This window comes from Leopardus geoffroyi, chromosome C2 (genome assembly GCF_018350155.1).
Source record: "Leopardus geoffroyi isolate Oge1 chromosome C2, O.geoffroyi_Oge1_pat1.0, whole genome shotgun sequence".
In the NCBI taxonomy this organism is placed as follows: domain Eukaryota; kingdom Metazoa; phylum Chordata; class Mammalia; order Carnivora; family Felidae; genus Leopardus; species Leopardus geoffroyi.
This window is the reverse complement of record NC_059333.1, coordinates 134,724,996-134,748,783: the sequence shown is the minus strand read 5'-3', so window position 1 is coordinate 134,748,783 and position 23,788 is coordinate 134,724,996. Positions and strand designations below refer to the sequence as shown.

The 23,788-nt window shown below is 33.4% G+C and overlaps 1 protein-coding gene and 1 pseudogene across 17 annotated transcripts in view; both read left to right on the top strand.

Annotated features, from left to right (window-relative positions):
- The window catches only part of TBC1D5 (TBC1 domain family member 5), a 539,941-nt gene that overhangs the window by 255,387 nt on the left and 260,766 nt on the right, over window positions 1-23,788 (top strand). For all 17 annotated transcript variants that reach the window (XM_045503738.1, XM_045503736.1, XM_045503731.1 and 14 more), the window contains one exon: window positions 18,819-18,885. In XM_045503738.1, the coding sequence (XP_045359694.1) occupies window positions 18,819-18,885 (67 nt within the window). The remainder of the gene's footprint in view (window positions 1-18,818; window positions 18,886-23,788) is intronic.
- On the top strand, window positions 11,580-14,099 carry LOC123611612 (annotated as a pseudogene).

Genomic DNA, 23,788 nt, shown 5'->3' with positions numbered 1-23,788 from the left:
TGTTAATATCAAACTAAGTAGACTTCAGAACAAGGATTATTATAAGGGACAAAAAGAGACATTGTGTATTATGTCTGGCCTATTTCTGTTTGCTAATGTTTTTGAGGTTCAGCCATGTTGTAGGCATGTATTAGTACTGTGTTCCTTATTTCCACCCCCCCCCCCCAAGTGAATAGTATTCCACTGTGTGGATATTCATTTTCTGTTTATTCAGTGGTTAATGCATATTTATGTGGCTTCAGGTTTGGGATTGTCATAACAATTTTGCTATACGCATTTGAACACAGATCTTAATGTATACATATGTTTTCTATTCATTTTTGTTGGATAGATTCTCGGAGAATTGTTGGGTCATATAGTAAATTTATTAACTTTTGAAGAAACTAGCATACTGTTTTCCAAAGTGGCTGCAGTATTTTATATTCATAGTAGCAATGTATGAGGGCTACAGTTTCTCCACACCATCACCATTTTCTGTATTTTTGTTTATCGCTACTTTTGGGGCTGGATTTAGCCATTGTTACCATTGTTCTAGTCTATGGGAAAGAAAGGAAGCTAATGTAGGGCATCAGATTTTTTTTTTTTATCACTTGTGCCTCCACATTGTGAAATATAGTCTGTAGCTGGGTTGCCATATGCCCAACAAAAAGGGGGAAACAGATTTGGGGCAACAGTCAGTATTCTGTATACTTAAATACAGAATATCTAATTCACAAAATGTAGCTGTTCATCTTTCAGGCACTGACTTTCATCACGTTACAGTTCTATATGGATGTCTAGGGTGAGCAGCAGTAGGAATATATTTACTTATTGGTGGTTTATAATATGCTGTAATGCTGTGAAAATCAACTATTGTTTAAAATTCTGTGCAGCCATTGAAGGTTGTTTTACAGTAGTATTAAACATATATTGTATGCAAATTTTAGAATATATAGTGCATTTCATTAAAAATTTAAAGAAATCTGTCAAAATATTAACAACAGAATTATAGGCGGCTTTTCATTTTCTTCCTTATATGAATCTGCACTTGAAAGTTTTCCAGAGAATCATGTATGAGTTTTGTAATCTTTATCAATTTGTATTAATTTAGTAACTTTGTTAGTACTTTTCCCTCAACCTATTTAGTTTTGTATCTTAAGGCAGCCAGGGAAAGAGTTATGCACGAAGATATTTACCATAGTGTTACTAAGAATTAGGTAACTACTTTAAATACAGAAATATCCAGTGATAGGAGAATGGTTAAATAAATATAAAACATTCATTGATTACTATATGTTATGCAGCCATTTAAAATTTTATTGTAAATAGTTTTTTTTTTTTTAATTTTTTTTAACATTTATTTATTATTGAGAGACAGAGAGACACAGAGCATGAGCAGGGGAGGGGGAGAGAGAGAGGGAGACACAGAATCTGAAGCAGGCTCCAGGCTATGAGCTGTCAGCACAGAGCCCGAAGCGGGACTCCAACCCATAGACTGTGAGATCATGACCTGAGCCGAAGTCAGACGCTCAACCAACTGAGCCACCCAGGCACCCCAATAGTTTTTAAAATAATATGGGAGAAGTGCTTACACTTGTAATACATTAAATAATAAAACACAAAATTGTTTGTATAGTGTGTGATTTCAACTTTACAGAAAAAAAGAGAAAATATTTCCCCCCACGTAATTATAGTATAGGTGGTTTTTCCTTTATTTCTTTCCTTCTTTTTTTTTTCAAAATCTTTTTTGCTGGTCTTTATCTTAATAATTTCTATCAATGTGTACAAGTTTTTAAGGTATATGTATTTTTAATGGAAAAATGAAATATATCTAAGAAATGAAAGAAAAGTTGAATGTGGGAAGGAGTGAGATTAATTTCCACATTCTGTTGTAATCTTATTCTTCATTTAGATAATTCTTACATTTGTTCTTTATGCTGCAATTGTATTTGAATATATCTGCAAAGATAATTAGATTATATTGACGATTTAGATAATGTGATACTGATAATGTTTTAAAGTTTATTTATTTATTTTGGCATGGGGAGGGAGGGAGAGAGAGGGAGCTTTCTAGTTCATTGACTTGTTTTTCTGTCAGCTCCATGTTGATTTTGAGCCCATCTATTGATTTTTTTTGAAATTTCAGATACTGTACTTTATAGTTTAAAATTTTTAATTTCATTCTTTTTAATAGTTTCTTTTTCTTTTTTCTTTTACTGTGAATGTCTGTCTTTCAAGAGTGTGCTTCTTGGCAAAAAGTTATATAGTAGGTTCTTTAAATCTTTGTTGATTCCAGCATCTAAATGATCTCGGGGTTAATTATATTATATGGTGAAAATTGGCCAGAATTTCCTCATTCTTGATATATCAAGTAATTTTGGATTGTGTCGTGAACATTTTGAATATTTCATTTTAAAACTCTAGATCTTGTTAAGTCTCCCCAGAGAAATCTTTTTGTGTTTGTTTGTTTCTTTTCTCCTTTCTTTCTTCCCTTTTTCTTTCCTCTCCTACCCCTCCTCCGGCAGCCGACACAATTAGGTTCATACTACAAGTTTGGCCTTACTTTCTGTGGCGGTGATGGTGGTTTCAATGTCAGTTTTTATTTTATTATTTTATTTTATTTTATTTTATTTTATTTTATTTTATTTTATTTTATTATTTTATTTTATTATTTGTTTTTAATGTTTATTTTTGACAGAGAGAGTGTGCGCAGGCGCCAGCAAGAACTTGAGGGAGGCCGAGTGGGGGAGGGGCAGAGGGAAGGAGACACAGAATCCGAAACAGGCTCCAGGCTCCCAGCTGTTAGCACAGAGCCCAAAGAGGCTCGAACTCACGAACAGCAAGATCATGACCTGAGCCAAAGTCGGAGGCTCAACCAACTGAGCCACCCAGGCGCCCCTATGTCAATTCAGTTTTTAAAGTCTTTTCTGTGCTTTTGAGTCCTCCTTGCATGTCACCCCCAGGGGTTAGTTTGGGACTACAGTAGTAGTTTATGTCATAGATTAATTTTCAGAGTTTTTGCTGTGCTTCTTTGGGTATGTTTTGAGCATACATAGCTTCGGGGTGAATCTTCGGGGTTTTTGTCAGTTCATACACAGAAGTAGAGAATCCCCTGACCCGCTCTATTCTTCTCTAGGATAAGCCCACACCCTCTGCCTTGTTCTGTCAGAGCTTTGCTTCTCATGCTATCACATGGTTCCACCAAATGGGCCCACTTTGTCACAAAATGGTGAGAGAAAGAGAAAGAAAAAATGATGGAGTTCCCCACTCACTGTTCACACAGTAGGGTCTTCCTTTCTTAGTGTTCTATCTGAAAAGATAGCTTTATCCCTCTGGGTCTTAGGTGCACCCGTCACTGCTACCACCTACCCCCAGGGCAGTGTAGTTCTTCAGTTACACCTGGCCTTGTTGCAAGGTTGGAAGTGAAAGAAGGGAAAAGAAAAGAGGATTCTTTTCTCAGTCCCAGAAAAATGGGATTGGAAGTTTTGCTCTTGGTGCCTATTACTTAGTTCAGCCTGATGGGAGCTCAGAGCTGGGACATGAAGGAAAAAAAACCCAAAGCACTCAACACCACTCTTTGAGTCCTTGTCCAATATTCCTGCTAGTGTTTACATTTCAGAGTCCTCAAGAAGTTGTTTTTCGTATTTTGCCCAGAGTTTTTAGTTGTGATCAGTGGGGGAGAGAGGCTTGCAGTGACCCTCCATGTTGGATCGGATTGGAAATCCTACTAGTAATCTATTATGTGCTGTTTTGTTGTTTCCTCTATTTGTGACCAGATGTCAGTCTTATTTAGAGACCAAATTAATTTCTGATGTATATAGAAAGCAGTTTGAAAAAATCAGTAAAATTTTTAACCAAATTAAGGTAATTCTTCATTGTGTACAGAAATAAAGTATTAGCACAATTATTTACTTTTCCACCATAGAAATAATTTCAGATCATTTCAGAGGTTTTAAAATATCAAGTCTTCATTTAAACTTAGAATTAAGTATGTAGTTGTTTCTGCCCATTTTGTCAGGTTATCCCTATGATGGCAGATTGTAACTGATCTCTTAGCTTCCATCTTGTCTCCCACTTTCAATCCAGTATTTACACAGCAGCTAGAATCATCTTTCTCAAACATGAAATAGATCTTTTTCATCATTTTAAAGCTTATGGTAGCTTCTCATTGTACTTATCAAATCTAGACTTCCTCCCTACAGAATTCCAAGTTCAATGGTTGTTCCTTCTTCCACAGACCTCATCTTAAATTCCTAGCCTTTGAGCCATCTTGGCTTTCTTTTTCTTTCTTTCTTTTTTTTAAAAGCAAGCTTCTGCTCTAGGGCCCTTGCAGGTTGTTCCTTTTGCCATTGATATTTAAATGGCTCTTTTTTTCTTGTTACTAGAATCTCAAATCAGGTATCACCTCTCCCTACAGAGAGCATCCATCCCCACTGAATATCGCATTATTCTGCTGTATTTTCTTTATAGCTATTATAATTATCTGAACTTATCTGTTAAGAATTCATTTTCTTTTCTCTTGCTTCCCTCTACCCCCACACTTCATTCTGTTTTGTTTACTATAATACTTCCATGTCCTAAAAACTGTCTGGCACATAGTAGGTTCTCAGTAAGTAATATTAACAAGGTTTAAAAATGGAGAGTTGCCATTCCTAAGATGGTATGATAATGATATCATCAATATGACTATTTTATCATCATTTTTTGCCTTGCAGGGCTTTTCATTCAGTATTATTCCATCCACTTTCCTTCTGCCTACACCTACTCTCAAATTCCTTCACTCTGAAGTTGAAGTGATCTTTTTAAGGCTGCAAACCTTACCATGTTCTATTTTTCCTTAAAACAGTTCTTTCACTGCCTTGCTATTCATCTTGACCCAAATCCTAAATGTGACCTTCGCAGAATTCTGGCACATGCTGGTCTCTAGTGGAGTGCCTTTTATGTACTTCTTGGTTAGGACCCCTCCCCTCTTATAGTAGGGTGTGTTATTAGTGTTAAAATGTAGGAGGTACTCAACACATAATTGTTGAAAGAATAAAGTAGAAGAGCTATTACATGATCTAGCTGCATGGTTAGAAGTTTGAACCAGTAAATGCATTTATTAATTAGGGCCCATTTTCAAATTTGTGTAGATAACTAAATATGTTCATTTGGATAAAATGCTCAATAAATAACTAATTTGAATAATATTTTTATTCTCTAAAAGGATAGTTGAATATTGTATGTTGCACATTTCCTAGCAAATTTAAAGAAGTCATTTTTTCTTTTACGTATTCCTAGTTATTATCAGGTTTAAAAATCATCTCTGCTAATAAGTAATTTATACTTTATCATAAAATGGTAAATAGAAATCAGTTTATGGATTTACAATTTTTCTTTGAAACTCAGATTCTAGTATAATTCTTTAATGTCATAACAAAAATAACTTAAAACATTTTTATAGATCAATTGAAATGTATTTGAAACTTTATATAAAGGAGACTGTAAATACTAAAACATTTTTGATATTGTACTTGAGGATTTTAGATTATTGTATTTTAATGTGATTTAGTTTAGTAAATCACTTGTAAGAATAAAGATATGTTTGAGTTTTTACCCTTGGTTCTTCATCACAGCTTTAGGATTTATAGTTAAAATGCCCATTATACCTTTTAAGTAGATCTTTGGTATAACAACTTGTTCAGTTAGCTATCATTTAGGCTATAAATATATAAATATATTTATAATATATATAATTTATATAATTTATATATAATATATAAATATAAATAAATAGGATTATTCACCTTGGTTCATGGATAATTTTTATCCTTCAAATAGTTCAGTTTAATATTTCATACAAAAGGGTGATATTTAGTAATTAGCTAAGTTAATCACTTTGGGGAAATGGATATCTTTACATTAAAAAAAATTTTTTTTTAATGTTTATTTATTTTTGAGAGGAGGGGAGGGGCAGAGAGAGAAGCAGACATAGAATCCGAAACAGGCTCCGGCCTCTCAGCTGTCAGCACAGAGCCCATCGCAGGGCTCAAACTCATGAACTGTGAGACCGTGACCTGAGCCAATGTTGGATGCCTCACTGACTGAGCCACCCCAGCGCCCCTGGATATCTTTATATTTTATTGAGGTCTGGTCCACCAGATGTTAAACCAATCTTAAAGTATTTAGCACTGATTGTAATCAAGGGTGAAAATGGCAGGTGCCCAAACAAATCTGTTTTGCAGGAAAAGGTATTTATTTATTTATACATTGAAGAATAATAATAAAAATATTTTATAGTTATTATTTGAAAGATTTATAAAAATGAAATAGGACTTCAGTGCTAGATATACTCCATTTTATTTAGCAAATAATGTTTTTATTATATTTACTTAGGTACTTAACAAATAATTTAACATCAGGATTAGGATTACCTAAACCAATTAGATTTTCTTTGAAAAGCTATTGTGTGTTATTTTGTTTTGTTTTGTTGGTGGAGGCGTTTCACTTAAACATTTGTTAAGATTGGCAGCAAAACTAAAAATTTCAGGTAGTCAAGGTTTAAACCAAATCATTATTTGAATTTTTGTTAAGAAAAAAATACAGCAAAGGGCAAATTATATAATAATCACCCTTGACTTTAATACTCTTTCTATAGGTTTAAGGAAATATCTTCAAATGTCCTTTGTTAAGACATTTACCTCTGAAGAAGCTCTTCTCAAACTTGTGCATCTACTTAGTCTAAATGTACTTTGTACTTGTCTAAATTACAGCATTGGCATTGTGTAGCTCTTGTAGGAGAGTGCTTTTCAAGCCCACGTGGTCCACAGGAGGCCCACACGGGCCAATCGCAGTGTTCTGCTTGGCATCTCCAAGTCTGCACCCTTCTGCCAAGAACCAGTACATGCTACTGGTCATATTAGGGTCATATACAGTGTTGACATAGCTTAATGCAGACCACTACTCCTGCTGGAAAATGAGATTGAAGCTTGGCTTGTAATAGTACAAAGTAAATGATGACACGCAAAATACTGAATAATCACCTGTTTGGGACAAATTAAGTTGCCTTCAACAAGAAACTCACTTTTAGCACAGTAGAAGCTTATTATTTTGGACTAAAAAAGACTCATGGATCATCAGAATAATCTAGAAAAACATTTAAAAGTAGGGAATCATAGACTCATCCATGATTATCTCCTTCTCATCTTTCTCTCAGTTTCTCTCTCTGTCTCTCTCTCTTCTCTCTCAAAAACACAGCACACACGCACGCACAGTCTTACTCTCACTCTTGCTCTCTATAGGATCCAGAGAGGTTAATTTTACATTAGAATTCTGTTCTCCTGATCGATTCCTGGTCTACATTTGTTCCCCCCCCCCCCCCCCCCCCCGAGACTTCAAGCAGCTTTAAATCTATGGAATGCCTGGAGAAATAACAATATGCCCAGAAATGACAATCACAATAAGTAGAAACATTTGCATTTGTGTAGTACTACAGGTTAACTTAAATTAGATAATTGTACTTGTGATTATCTTTGAAATTATACCTTTCATTTCATTTGCAGAATCATTAATAATTCTTCTTAAAACTTGTTTTATTCTGGTGCATGGGTAATATTGTAAACTATCCTAAATGAGATAGTTTTAGTTTAATACTAGATTGACTATAGTTTTAGTTATCTGTCTACATTTTATCAATCTCAAAAAACATAAAGTTAATGAAGTAGGTGGCTTTATATTTCAAGAATGTAATTTTATTTAATTCTGCTATTTTTTTCTACTCTCTTTATATCATATTCAGTATTTGGTATGATTGTCATCAGGAAGGATATTAAATTTTTTTAATTTTTATTCATTTTTTGAGTGATAGAGACAGAGCACAAGCAGGGAAGGGGCAGAAAGAGAGGGAGACACAGAATCCAAAGCAGGCTCCAGGCTCTGAGCTGTCAGCACAGAGCCCGATGTGAGGCTTGAACCCATGAGCCGTAAGATCATGACCTGAACCGAAGTCGGATGCTTAACCAACTGAGCCATCCAGGCACCCCAGGAAGGATATTAAAAGAATACCACAGAACTTGATAGAGTTGTATAACCCATTAAATAAACTTCTTGTTAATTAAAAAATTGATCAGGAATAATACGTTTTAATTACTAGAAGAGTTACAGTTTTCAATTATTTAAATTATAAATAAGTTTATTCCCTATAACATATAGAACTAATAGCCTTTTAATTGTATTCCACCACTGAATCCAGCATGTTAAATACATTAATTAATATGTTTAGAAAAATCATAGCTAACATTTATTGAGGAATTACATTATGCTACCTGCTACACTAAACACTTTACTTGAACTTATTTAATCCTTACAACCACACTTTGTGGTAGAAACTGTTTGCTTCCCCCATTTTCCAAATGAAGAAACAAAGATACTGAATGGTAAATAACAGCAAGTAAATGGTAGAGCATGTATTCAGGTTTGTCTTGCTTGAGACTTAACTTTAGTTGTGATGTAATGATGCCTTTACTTTAAAATTTCATTAAATGGAATGTGGCAACTTAGTTTTACCAATCCAGTGTTTTTTGTTCCCAGAAGTTACTTTGAAATTTAATGAAAGATCATCAGTAGTATATTTTTTCCTTTAAAGTTAAAACCACCATGTTTAAATAGACTCCACGCACATATTTATCTGTTTGTCATTTCTCCATATATAGGCACACATATTTGCATTTATACTTGAAAGTTTTCAGTTTTTCTTCTGCAGTTGATTTCTAGCTTCATTTCGTTATAGTCAAAGATATGTATGATTTCAGTCTTTTTATATATTGAGACTTGTTTTGTGACCTAACATATGGTCTGTTCTGGAGAATGTTCCATGGGTACTTGAGAAGATTGTGTATCCTGTTGTCGGGTACAGTGTTTTATATGTCTGTCAGGTCTAGTTGGTTTACATTCTTATTCAAGTTCTCTATTTCCGTATTGAGCTTCTGTCTAGATGTTCTGTCTATTACTGAGAATGGTAAATTGAAATTTTCAGCTATTTTTGTAGAACTGTGTATTTCTCTAGTCAATTCTGTTAATGTTTGCTTCATATATTTTCATGTTTTATTGTTTGGTGCATATGTTAATAATAATTATATCTTCCTGGTTAATTGACCCTTTTATTAATATCTAATGTCCTTTTTCATCTCTTGAAACAGCTTTTGACTAAAAGTCTATTTTGTCTGATATTACTATAGCCACAGTATGTCTTTTTTTGGACTACTTTTTACATAGAATATCTTTTTCTACCCTCTCACTTTCAATCTATTGTGTCTTTGAATCTTAAGATTTGGATCTTGTGGACAATATAGAGTTGTGTAATTTTTTTAAATCCATTCTGCTAATCTCTGTGTTTGACTGGAAACTTTAATACAGTTAACATTTAAAGTAACTGCTGATAAAACAGTACTTAATTCTGCTATTTTGCTATTGTGTTCTCTGTGTTTTGTAACCTTCTTACCCTTCCTTCCCTTCATTACTGCTTTTTTCTTGTGTTTAGTTGATTTTTTTGTGGTGACCATTTTGAATGCCTTCTCATTCCTTTTGTGTAATTTTTTTTAGATATGGCCTCTGTGGTTATTACAGATATTACATTTAACATCCTAAACTTATAACAGTCTACTTCAGGTTGATACCGAAACTTCATAGCGTACAAAATATCTGGTCCCGTTCAGCTCTGTCCTTCTTCCCTTTTTTATTTTTGTTTTCTTTTAAATGTTTGTTTGTTTGTTTGTTTGTTTGTTTATTTATTTATTTATTTATTTATTTATTTATTTTGAGAGAGAGAGAGCGAGCGAGCACAAGCAGGGAAGGGGTAGAAAGAGGGGAGAGAGAGAATCCCAAGGAGGCTCCACCCTGTCAGTGCAGAGAACCTGATGTGGGTGGGGCTTGATCTCCCGAACCACGAGATAATGACGTGAGCCAAAATCAAGAGTTGGACACTTAACTGACTGAGCTACCCAGGTGCCCATATTTTATGTTTTTTAAAAATGTTAATTCCAGGGTAGTTAACAGTGTTATATTCATTTCAGGTGTACAATATGGTGATTCAGCAATTCCACGTATTACTCACTGCTCATCAATATAAGTGTATTCCTTAATCCCTTTTACCTATTTTACCTATGCCCCCCACCTCTCCTTTGCTAAGCATCAGTTTCTTCTCTATACTTAAGAGTCTGTTTCATGGGTTCCCTCTCTTCCCCTACCCCATGTTCGTTTACTTTGTTTTTTAAATTACACATATGAGGGGCACCTGGGTTGCTCAGTGGGTTGAGCATCTGACTTCGGCTCAGGTCATGATCTCGCGGTCTGTGAGTTCAAGGCCCGCGTCGGGCTCTGTGCTGACAGCTCAGGGCCTGGAGCCTGCTTGGGATTCTGTATCTCCCTCTCTTTCTGCCCCTTCCCCGCTCATGCTGTCTCTTTCTCTCTCTGTCAAAAATAAACATTCAAAAAAAATTAAGAAAAAATAAATTACACACATGAGTGAAATCATGTGATATTTGTCTTTCTCTGGCTTATTTCACTTATTCAGCATTATACTTAATAGCTCCATCCATGTTGTTGCAAATGGCAAGATTTCATTCCTTTTTATGGCTGAATAGTATCCTATTGTGTGTATGTGCGTACACACACGTGCACGCACACACACACACTGACACATACCACATCTTCTTTATCCATTCATCGGTTGATGGACAGACATTTAGGTTGCTTCCATAAGCTGACTATTGTAAATAATGCTGCAATAAACATAGGGCTCCATGTATCCCTTCAAATTAGTGTCTTTGTATTCTTTGGGTAAATGCCCAGTAGTGGAATTACTAGATCATCTGGTAGTTAGTTCTATTTTTAATTTTTTGAGTAACTTCCACAGTGCCTATACCAGTTTACATCCCCACCAACAGTGCACAAGGGTTCCTTTTCCTCCATATCTTTGCAAAGACTTGTTGTTTTCTGTGTTTTTGATTTTCATTCTGACAAGTATGTGGTCATATCTCACTGTGATTTTGATTTGCTTTTCTCTGATGATGGATGATATTGAGCATCTTTTCATGTGTCTGTTGGCCGTCTCTATCTCTTCTTTGGAGGAGTGTGTCTGTTCATATCTTCTGCCCATTTTTAAATTGGATTACCTGGTTTTTCGGGCGTTGAATTTTAGAAGTTACTTATAACTTCTATTTTGGATACTAACCCTTTCTCAGATATGTCATTTATGCGTATCTTCTCTTATTTAGTAAGTTGCCTTTTAGTTTTGTTGGTTGTTTCATTTGACTTGCAAAAGCTTTTTATTTTGATATAGTCCCAATAGTTTCTTTGTGCATTTGTTTTTCTTGCCTTAGGAAACATCTAAAAGGATGTGTTGTAGCCAGTGTCACAGAACTTACTGCCTGTGTTCTCTTCTAGGATTTTAGTGGTTTTCTGCCTCACATTTAAGTCTTTAATCCATTTTGAATTTATTTTTGTATGTGTTATAAGAAAGGGGTCCAGTTTCATTGTTTGCGTGCTCCTGTCCAGTTTTCCCAGCACCATTAGTTGAAGAGACTGTCTTTTTCCCATTAGATATTCTTTTCTCCATGGTTGAGATTAATTGACTATATAATTGTGGATTTATTTCTGGGCTCTCTTTCTGTTCCATTGATCTATGCGGTATATGTAGTCACTGAAATCTTTATTTCTTAGGTTGTGTTCAGCTAGGGTTTTGACAGATAACTTCTTTGAATGCCAGGAGCTAAACAAAACAGAACAAAACAAAACACACACACACACACACACACACACACACACACACACACTCACACACAAACAAAACCCACAAGAAACAAACAAAAAACCCAAATCTCTGCTTGTCTTTGCAGATTGGTTCTGTGCCACATCAGTCTTTCATCACTTAGCCAGGCTTGCACTCTCTGAGTAGTCAGCTTAGGGTGGAAGGTTGTGGTCCTCTTATTTCCTATAAGATCATACTTCTTGTTCTGGACGTGCCCATGGACTTCTACATTTTCCTAAATACATGGATGCTTTTGAATGTCCTAATTTCCCGAGGAAACTCTCACCAGCTCTTGCTCCAAAGCTTAGGTGGTCTTTTTAATGTTTTCACTTATAATCTTTTGTGCCAGGCATCTGCTTGTTCTTAATTCAGTTTGCAGTATATTCAAGAGCAACGCCCACCACTTTTTTTTGAGTTAGACAAAAAAGAGATATTTTGTGTCAGACCTTCAGGTAGCTCCTAAACAAGTTAGAACAGAATTACACAATATTTTGCAATTATGGCCTGCGTTGCTCCCTCCAGAACCAAATACCAGTTTCCTACACTGGAAACTGCATTCCTCTTCAAGATTGCTATGGTACCAAGAAGGGGCTAGGGTAAGGGCGAGTAAAAATGCCACAAAGCTATCAAGATGTCTCTTTTTTTCATGCATTGTTCATTTGGTTTTCATAAATCTTTGGCTGTTTTCTAGGATTACTGCAAAGTTGGTGTGCTTATTTTTGATGTTTCTGTGGGATGATGAGAATTTGGAGTTGTATATTCTGCCACTTCACTGATGTCACACTGCTTTCTTTTTGAAAATTATTCTCTTGATGGTTTAATAGGAATAACAAATATTATTAAAAATTAAATTATCTTAAAATTATCCATTTGAAATATTATTTATTGAAAAGTTTCTGTATATTTGCTTTTTACATCTGATTTTATGTTATCTAAATAATTTTGACCCCCTGCCTCAGCGCTGAGGAGGCTGGATGGGCGGGTTGGGTGCAATGGCTCTAGTCTGGGCAAAGGCACCTTCATGTTCTCGCCCTGACACCGGTGGTTGATCCAAACTAGTGGCCATGGCCCTTGATGAGACTGTTTGTGGGCTGGTTGTGCCCCAGCCTGGTGTCCGTGTGGCTGGTATGGAGCCCACTCATCCACTCCCCTACATGTAAATGATGAGCAGACTCGACAGGGCCACAGTGGCCTAGGCCAGCAGGAGGGAGAACCACTACTGGTAGGTGTGCAACGGAGAGAAATTATGTGAATCATTCCAAGCTTTGTTAAGAGTTATCTTGATCAATGAAACACAGATCTTCTTAACAGAGTTGAGAAATTGGGCTGGCCCTTTGCCCAGTTATATCACTCTTCTGTGTCCTCTGTGTTTAGCCTGTTTATTTCTCCAATGTCTATCAGTCGGTTGCTAGGAAGAGGCCCAATGTTTGTGTTTTCACTAGATCAGTTTCAGAGACTGCTAAAAATTAATCCAGACTGGAAAACCCGTAGATTTAGGTGCTGGTGACAGGTCACAAAAATCATGAGCCCTCATTTTGAAGAAATTTATGCCATCAAGCTGTATGAAACTATGGTATGGCAGCTTCAGAAGAAGAAATACAAAGTGCTTGGTATAAATGAATGACAGAATACAGGGTTCCAGTATGATGTCAGCTGCTTGAATTTGCTGGACCACTGTGATCAACTCCTCACTTTGTTAAAAGATATCAGAAGTATCTTGGAGCCAACTAGAGGCAGGGTCACCCTTCCCTGGCTTTACCCTTTCATCCCTGTGCAGAAAACGTAGGTGGTAAGTGGGAGAAACCATGAGAAATCAAGGGACAGAAATGGGAAGAACAAGTGAATAGTCTGCCTGAAGTTTTCAGAAAAACTGGTTTTGTTACCAAAGCTTTCACCAGACTACCGTACCTGTGTGAAGGGGACATGTATGATGGCTATTATGTTCTGGATGATGCTGTCTCTGTTCTCAAACTTGAATAAACACGTGGAGGCCCAAGTCTTCAGAGCCCACACCAAGAATATGAACTCCAGAAGAGGGTATGCGTTTGTGATTATGTGAAGGGGAGGACCTTTGGGGATTGCCATTGTAAATATCATATAGGGACTTAAGAAGCCCAAATACTAATTATTTCTTTGTAGTGTGTAAAAGGAATGTTTTTAAAAAACAAAACCCCAACTATTTGAGGATTTTTCTCAGCTCTTAGTAATACAGGTCACATTCCAATTTTGGAGATATTTTTTATACTTAATTGCAGTAGGGACTCATTCCCAGTCAAAGTAATAGCCACAACCTCACATGGAACCAATATATGTGGATTGTTTTTAATAAAATGAAGACTGGTGATAAAGCTGTCCATTCACTTGCAAATATTTGGTTATAAGTTATAGCACTGATACTCTTTCATGTTTAGAAATCCTTTCTATCATTCGAAAAGTGTTTTGAATCTTGACAGTAAACATTTTTTGGAGATGAAAAAATAATTTTTAAATATATATATATTTATTTAAATATATGTATTTGTTTAAATATTAAATATATTAAATATATTATTTAAATATTAAATAAAATTTATTTAAATAAGTATATATATTTATATAAATATGTATTTATTTATATTTAAATATATATTTATATAAATATATATTTAAATACATAAATATATTTATTATATTATATATTATATTATAATATATTATATTTACATAAATATATATTTATTTAAATATATAAATACGTATGTATATATATTTAAATATATATATATAACTTAATATGGCCATTAAATTATTAGAATGTAGATAATAATGATAGAAAAGATGGAAAATTATTGAATAAGGATTGTTTTGTATTTACTTGAGCACTGGGTCTTAGACCTGATGGTAGTCCTTTGATTTTTAGCACAAATAAATTAGCCTAGAGAGACTGTTCTTTACATGATTCCTGAAATGAGGTAATGTCCTTAGTAGCTACTGTCTTCATAGATGCTGAGTCCTTATACTTTGATTTACTATATATCCACACATGAATATACCTAATTCATGGATTTTTGAAGGGTTTACTTTGAATGGGATTTTAAATTTAATAAAAAAGCATTTCAGGCGTAATATTCATTTAAAAAAAACAAAAGGTTTCAGGTCTTTACACTATTTATGTCATATTATCCTGTCACAACTAAATGTGGCTATCCATAGCTTTGGTTTTTAACTTAGTTTAAAGCAAATCTTTTTTTGTTTCTTACTATTAAATATTCATCACACACACTTGGTGACATTTCTCTAACAATTTTGAGATAAACTTTATTTTTTAAATTATGTAATGCTTTTTGGAATTCATACCTAGTATGATGTGATCTTCTAAAACTCGATGATATTTGGATGTAAACAGAGGGCCCAGTTGAGTAAGTGTGTTTATTTATAGCATTATTCTGGTTGTTTTTAACCTAACCTAGTTTAAAATCTCTGGTTCTACCTTCATGAAGCAGATGTTTGTGCATAAAAAGCACTATAGAAATCTATTGTAAACCTTCGTTTAGCGTGATTTCAACGGTGCACAGATAGATGCTATAAATGCCCTTAGCTGAACCTGACTGCAGTAAAAGTTAAAAAGGAGTCTGGAATTTGATTTATCTTGTTTTGAGATTTAAGTCACCATTATATGTATTATTTGCTAAATAAGTTAGACACATGCATGTTAGAAATCACTAATGGGAAATACATGTTCTTTGTATCTTCATTTAAAATAACATAACTACAAACATTTTTCAAATCAGTCAATTTATTTTAATTGTGATTGCTAGGAATTCATTTTACAAAGTACTTACCAATGAGAAGTTGATGTGTTATGTAAATTTAAAATTGTAATGGTCACAAATAATTGTTGGACTATTCCTGTAAATATATGTTGCACAACATACATATACATAGCAACACATATAATATGTATGTTACATGTTGCATATAATTTATGCATTTATTTAAATTTCCTCTCTCTCTATATATATATATATATAGATTATTTTATTGGTTAACTTACATAAATATTGAAATACTTTGAAAATCATAATTGTATTTTAAAAATTTACTCTTTTGTTAAGTTACTTTTCAAGCAAGTGAAAGGTAGTCCGTTATCTTAAAACACATTTAAGTATTTGTGCTGTCTGATCATTTAAAGGTCTTTGTGTAAGATTACTGTAACAATGCACTTATGTGTGTGTATATGTGTGTGAGAGAGAGAGAGAGAGGGAGAGAGAAGAAAGTGAAGAGGAAGAGAGAGATCTGAAACCAACCTACACATCCTTGTTACAGTTATGGCTACCTGATAACTTAGAACAAGAATCAGAGCAGCAATTTAAAACATCATATTAAACTCTCTTGCACCCTCTGTTGTTTTTTTGGGGGAACACTGCACATACCTTCCCACGATTGTATTGGCATTAGTCTTACTAAATCCCTGTTAAAATTAATACTTAGTTTATTGTATTTACTCCAAATTAGATTAATAGTAAGGTAACATTTATCTGTAATTCTTACTTGATGTTTCCTTGTATTACAGACATGTTTTTATTGTATAACACCTTAAATCAAAGAGGAGCCTCTCTGTCTTTGAATTTTCCTAGTTACCAACCAGTTCAAGCCCCATCAAATGTTTCACGCAAATGAAAATCTCTGCAGGGTATACAGTACACTGTATATACAGTTTTCCAGAATTACAAATTCTGCCTGTTCTTTTGTAAACCTTTCAATTGTCAGACAGTTTCCTTCCAAAATAAGAATCTGGAATCGTCCATACTAAAATTAAGAATTTATAACTGTAAGGAACAGATGTTTTCATAAACATTTGCTATAATTAATTTCAACTAGAGGATTGAAGGAACAAAGCAGTTTTTCCTGCTTCAAAACTTTATTGCCTTTTCCCCATATAGCAAACTCTGAAATCTTTTCTCTAATATTGTTTGGAAAAACAGTTGTACTCCTTATTTGGTATGTTTTCGAGAAAGACAAACTGCTTCTTTTCCTTATTCCCATCCTTTGAAGGTCACATCTAATGTGATATACTCATTTTGAAACAAGTATAAAATGAAGAAACCTTTGTAATATATTATGATGGCAAAACCTAGTTTAAAAACTGAAAGTCTCTTAATTGTTTGAAGGATTTTATAGTTGATCTGGTAAATATCAGCAGAAAGGGAAAAAAATTCTGTTCGTGAGATCTTATGTGTTTAATCATAATCTTTAGTTTTAAAGAAAAAGAAGGCTTATATTTTAAATGTATGATATAGTACTTATTTTATACTGATTATAGAATGTTTCACAGGAAATGTCTGCAAGCTGTTAAATAACATGTGTTGTAGGAAATTTTCATTTAGCAAGAAACAGACTAATTTTCTTTAAATCTTTTTAGTTTACTTATTATAATACCATTAATTTTTTTAAGAAAATGAAGTATGTTGTGTGAGTAATCCTACAGTGTCTGTGTTTTCAAAGAATTAACAAAATATACCCAGCTAAATTGATCTTAAACATTTAAGTGTTTGGGGGTAATTTTCTCCTATAAAATTTGGCAATAGTTTTGAATGCTGTAATCCATTTTAGGATTTTTGTTAATGAAAAAAAGAAAAGAAAGAAAAGAAACCTGAAAGTGCATTTTGAAAAAAGAATAGAGTTAAAAGTTAGTAAGTGGACTCAGTCCAGTTCTTGTCCTGCTAAACACTTTGGCACAGCTGTAAAGATTTTGAAAAGAACCAACATTCTTGACTAATCTGTCAACTATAAAATGTGCAAAGAAAAATAGGTAGCTGTCATTAAAATTACATTTCAGCTTTCAATAACCATTTAATGAGTGGCATAATTATATAAGTATGGTACCTTAAGTACTGTACTCAATAATTAAAAATAATCTCATCTTTAAAGTGAAAGCTCTGTAATTACTATTTGACTTAACCAGGACCACTATGATGATCTCCAGTGGCACCTTAGATTGTTCAAAGTGGATTAAAAGTATAAATTAAAATAGATAAATCATTGAATTATTAAGCTTTAAAAAGCATAAAAATGAATATAACCTGATGCTTGAAAGTTACATTACAAGAATTAGGAGTATAAAATGTAATCACAATCTAGTCTTTTTAATGTGTTTCTAAGAATAAATGGTCTATTTATTAGTAGCATACTATGGTTTCCTGAAGACTATACTTTGAAGTATGTATTTTAAAATGTAAACTACTAAAATTAAATTTCTTTTAATAAGCATATATATTTTATATTGTGGCATTGGTAAACATTTTTTAAACTTCTTTAGCACATTTATTTTTATTCTGTAATCTCTAAACTGGCAGGTATGAATTTGTTCTGCGTCTGATACAATGAATATAACTGTTTCTTAAGTGGAAATTTTTTTTCTAAATGTTTGGCATTACTACATGATGCAGAAATATCTTTCAGTGTTGTTTTTTCGTTTTTAAAACTGCTGAACTTTTGCCCATGGTTAAAATAGAAAGTTTCAGGAAGAATATTAAGGTGTATTAAAAGCTCCTTAGAATGCATTCACCACCTCCCCAGCCTGCTTTGTGTTTAACTTCTCTGCTTACCAAATTCCTGGAGCATAGAGAACTGGGAACTGAAAACATTCCAGGTCCTCTCTCTGTTGCTCTCTTTTGACTGTACCAGTGGCCAGGACAGGTGATTTGGTCACAAAGAATTTCCCTTTATTTATAATCATTAGTGTATTATTAAATAGTTTATAAATTTCAGTTTTGTTTGTGATTCATAAAAGGAAAATGTCTCTGTACTGTACTTCATTTGTTCCTGTTAATAGTTACTTTGATAGTATTCTTATCCAACTTAGGAGTTGGTGGTATTAGTTCATACTATAGCATCAAAATGAATTTTTTGACTAGAGAGCTCTGATTACAAAACATATTTGGGGGGTAGGGATAAAGGGTTATATGTTTTTGGACCCAGTATACTGCATAGAGCTGTCACACAGCAGCTTTTCAACTAAAATACTCAGTTTCACAATCTTCATTATTTTGTATTTTTAAAATTTTTTTTCCAGGAGATTCAAATAAAAATGGAAGAAGAAGTTCTACTTTAGATTCTGATGGGACTTTTAATTCTTATAGGTAGGTGACAAATTATTACAAGATACTATACAAGCTACCTAATGTTACAGGATTCTAAGAGTAGTAAGGAATTGTTACCTGTGTTTTAAAAATACGTCAAATGTAAAGGATATTGTGATATGTGATTGTTCTGCAGACTTATTGAGTAATGAAAAGTGTAACCTTTTAAATTCTTGAGTAAATGGCCTTATTGTAGATATCAGTTGTTAGTGTATACAGGATAATTGGTATGAATGCATATGTAGTGTTAAACTCCGTTATAATCAGTTTTTGTTTTTGTTTTTCCAGTATATCTGTTAAAGTACTAAAGGCTTCCTTTTGTTTAAGTTTCCTTTTAAAACAGGATATATTCCTTATGAGCATCTAAGAGTATGAAATGTACTCCCTGGTTACATTAAGCGCTGTTTGTTAATATCCCCTTTGACTCTTCAGCAAACAGGACAGTTACATCTCAATTAGTGATTTTTTAAAAAGGATACACTAGTTAAGAAAACCTGGATCTTATCTAGTATTTTGGTAATGTTCTCCTTATAACTTGATATGCTTGAGTAAATGTTTATGGATTTTGTACCTTCATAACAGGGAAGCCTAGGAAGAAGAGAAATTATATTATTTCCAGTAGTATTTGAAACTTCCTATACTGAACCAACGTGATATAAGAACTAGGTTGTTTTGTTTTAAGAAAAAAAGGTACATATTCAGTAATAATACATTTTGGCATTGTAGATAGCAATGCAGATTCTTGAGGAAATACTTTGAGTACATTGTCCTTATGATTAACTAGTTGTGACACTTTGCAGTGACCCCATAAAATACACACGAGAACCACTACACACCTGGAAACTCATTTCAATGTTAAGCTGTAACTCCATTTATGTAATAGATTACGGGGTTTACAATTGAAATCTTCATATTTTTACTTGAATACATATTGGATATCCCTAAGTGGAACTGTGTCATTTGTTTTTTTCAAATCCCAGACACGCTTTTAATATCTAGAATAGAGCCTTGTATACAGGAAGCACTTAATAGGAATGTGGTCAATGGGAAAGTTTTCTACAGTTTGTTTCTGAATTCCAGAAATGAGATGGTAATTGAAACACTTGACATCTTTATTTTATATCAGTTGGGGTATGTATAAATAATCAGTCGTTCAAGTGTCACAGATACTACAAAAGGCTTATGTTCCCATGGTGTTCTAGAAGGGTATTATCACAGCAGTAAAGCTCATATGTTGTCATTATGTTTTCACTGTACTCATCCTACCTTATAAATGTTGGGATTCTTCAAATCCTTCTTTTAGTGCTGAAGTAAATATAAAAGATAGTTAAACATTCATGATTTGATATGTAAGTGAGGAATGTTAATATGGTAATACATGTGAAGTCTATATTAGTATCATTATTAGATATAAATACAGTAAAAAAAAAAACTAAGACAAAAGGAAAATAGAGATGTATTTCAAAAGAAGGAAAATCCGTATGTGTATAAATTTTGTTGGTGAATTCAATTTTACAATTACATTTGTAGTTTAGCTAATTATAGTAAATAATGGACATAATATAAAGTTAAGAGAAATGTGTTAATGTGAAGGCACAGTATTATCTTGTAGCTTATTTTATTCTTGAATAGTTTGAAGATTAAAGTATTTTAGTATTATTGAATGATAATTGTACTTTGAAAATGAACTCCTAATGCAACTTTGCACAATAAATACTAATGTTGTTAACTAATATAATTTTAATCAATGCCTGTCAGTGTTGTAATGTTAGGATATTAATTTATTGTTGTAATTAAAAAGGCAAGATAAAAAGCTCAGGTAGTACAATATATAAAAACGAGCTTTTAATAGTTGGCAGGCCAGTGCTGTTATTAAATAGTATTATAGTATTTAAGGTGTGAAATGAATATTTTTCTACTCAGCAGGCAATAGCTCTTACAATGTAATGAGCTTACTTGTGAATTTGACACTTGGGTTAAATGCAGAATTCATAGAAGCAGAGCTCTGGGGTATATTTCCATATTAAGGTTAACTGATAAAACCTAGGAATTTTCGTACAATCATACTAAAATGGCAACAGAATTGTCAGTAAAATTCACTTTTGAAAACGAAAATTATTTTTCTGTTGCTATCATTGCTGTTTTAAACTTAATAAATAAGTTATTAGAACAATGTGAATATTTCAACCCTCAAAGATCCTTTATCCTTAACAATTCTACCTTTGTATTATTTAAACTGTCTCAGAAATCCTGACCTTTCTTCACAGTCAGACAATTCTGGCTGTCAGCCTAGTACCATCACATTCAAGCTATATATACTTGTGTCCAGGATAATGATTAGCCTTAGTTTATTAAGACAGACTTACAGTGTGTAACCTGCTCCCTCCTCACATGTGTTTTAAAGACTGAGATAAAATGTGTATGGTAAAGCCTTTTGAAAATCCAAAGGGAAAACTATGGCATTATTAGTTCTTTGGATATTATTCTTTCCTATAAATTGGCAACTTTGTTGCCTTAGTCTTCACTTAACCCTCCAACACGTGTACCTTTTGTAGCATATGCCAAGGTTTTATTGACTTTTGAATTCAGTCTTAAATTGGTCACCTAAGTCTGTAGTCTTTCCATTATTTATCTTATCATGGTTTTAGATTGTCACTTTCAAGAGAGTGTAGTCACTGATTTTTGTTGTTTTGTTTTTCATTTGTTAATATTTAAATGTAGTGAGGTGGTTGAAATCCTGACTCCAAGTACTTTGGAAACGTGGGACAAGTCTTAGCCTCAGTTTCCTCATCATTAAAGTGGGGGTAATAAGACACTTGTTATAAGGAGTTAATGGGATGGTGTCACATGGTAAGTGCTGCATAAATATTAGCTGCTTTTATCTTCCAGTCAATGTCATTATCATCATTGTCATCATCGTTAACCTTCTGGTATTTAGAATTGTTTACAGTGCTCTGATACGGAGACACTAAAAGGAAGGTAAAAAAAAAAAAAAATGTGTCTTACAAGAAAATAACTTTTGTCTGTTAGCTGAAAGGGAGCTAAGAACAAGCTTAGCCTGAGGCTTGAAACTCTCAATCTCTGGTACAGTATTCTGGGTTGCTTTTGTACAGCCATTTTGTGCACAGAGTAGTGATAAAAGGCAGATGTTTTACTATTTGTATAAGTTCAGAGGTGGATTTTTGGAATTTTGACAACTTTAGAAATCTATAATCAATCAGATCATAACATGATAGTTTCATATGCCTAATGTTCATAGATTTGTTGTTAGGCCAGGAGGTTTTACTTGGATTTGTGTCTTTTGTGGTTTTGCTTCATTGATTCCAGTGGAGTACAGCTGAATTTAACTCCTAAGGCACCAGTATGATTATTATATGGTGCCTAGGTAATAGAGTAGATTTTTAGAAGTTTTTGTTAAAATTCAGTTACATGTCCCCCAACCATTTTGCAGATGATGTGTTAAAATGGAAATTTTATAAGAATTGAGAAGATATTACTGGTTTATGCAGTAGATCATATGCTTTTTAAAGACCAGTGTTTTCTGTCAGATTTATATGAGCGCTCTGTATGTCTTATTTAACTATTAAACCTGAGAGACCCTTGCTGGGTATGAAAGAAGAGTAGTCGTTTGCCAATTAGCAGTTTGCAGTAGATGATTAACTTAGTGACTGTAACACAGGGCCACATGGTAGAAGGAATATTCTCTCCCCACCACCCTCCTCCTCTTCCCAAGGGCAGCTGACCTTCTCCTCTCCAAAGAGGCGAGCCCCTTGCCAGCACATATGACTACAGACTATTACATTAATCTGTTTAGCTGTAGTACCAGCTGCTTGCATGTTTTTAATTATCTTATTAGATGGTATAACAGTGACCTATGAAATAAATTGAAGGTGAGCATTTTTAAACTTTCCTTTTTTTACCCTAGGTTTCTAAATATCTTTATTGATCAAATTATAACTTTCCACAAAAGTTCAGAGAAGTCTATATGGTTTTTGAGTCATTGTAATGCTTTTTTCACATGTAATGTTATAATTCCCCAAATACAAAACAACTTCATTTTTGCCTCATTTTTTATTTAGGATTTAAAGATTGAGGATTGCCTCATTTAAGATTTAGGTTGTGTTTCTGTAGTGACAAATCCATGTGAAGATACATTGGTTAAATAGTCAATTTAGTTAGAGAAGACTCAAGACCAGTTATTGGCATTCTCTGGGAAACTCAGAATATTGCTTCATTTTCAGACATCATCTTGGCATTGTATAAATGTCATAGGATAGAATATAAGTCATTGTAGATTATTTTTAAATACACTTGTATATGTAACTGTGATTTTCTAGATTCTGATATGTGGTAGTAAATCATGTAGTCTATCCTAATTATTTTTACAATTTAATTTCACATGGTACCATTTCTGGGTGTATTTTCCCAAGCTGTGTCATTAAGAAAAATGTATTATCTTGTGAATTTTGACAATTGGATGATTTTCAAATAATACTTTGTAACTGAAGTGTTGACTACTGAAGATACAGTGGGAGATAGTAATAACCAGTGATTGTTCTAACTCATAGCCAATAAACAAAGATTGTAATAGTTAGAAACCCTGGTGTTGAATGAAAAAAAAACAAAGATAGTGGGATGCAGAAAGGATTGCAAAATACTTGGGCATGTCTTTTGAATTAATAAATCCTACAACGGGGATAGTGGGATGACTTGAGACTTGAAAATTTATAAAGACCTTAAATATTTGTAAAGTACACGCAGTGTTTTTGTAAATCAAGAAATACCCATTCTTTTTGGCTTCCTATTTTTTTTCCTCTAAAGAATTGCTATATTTCATATTTCAAAAGAAAAAGGTAACTTTTTTCCTTCGTATATTTTATTTTCTTGCCTTAAAAAGGAAAGA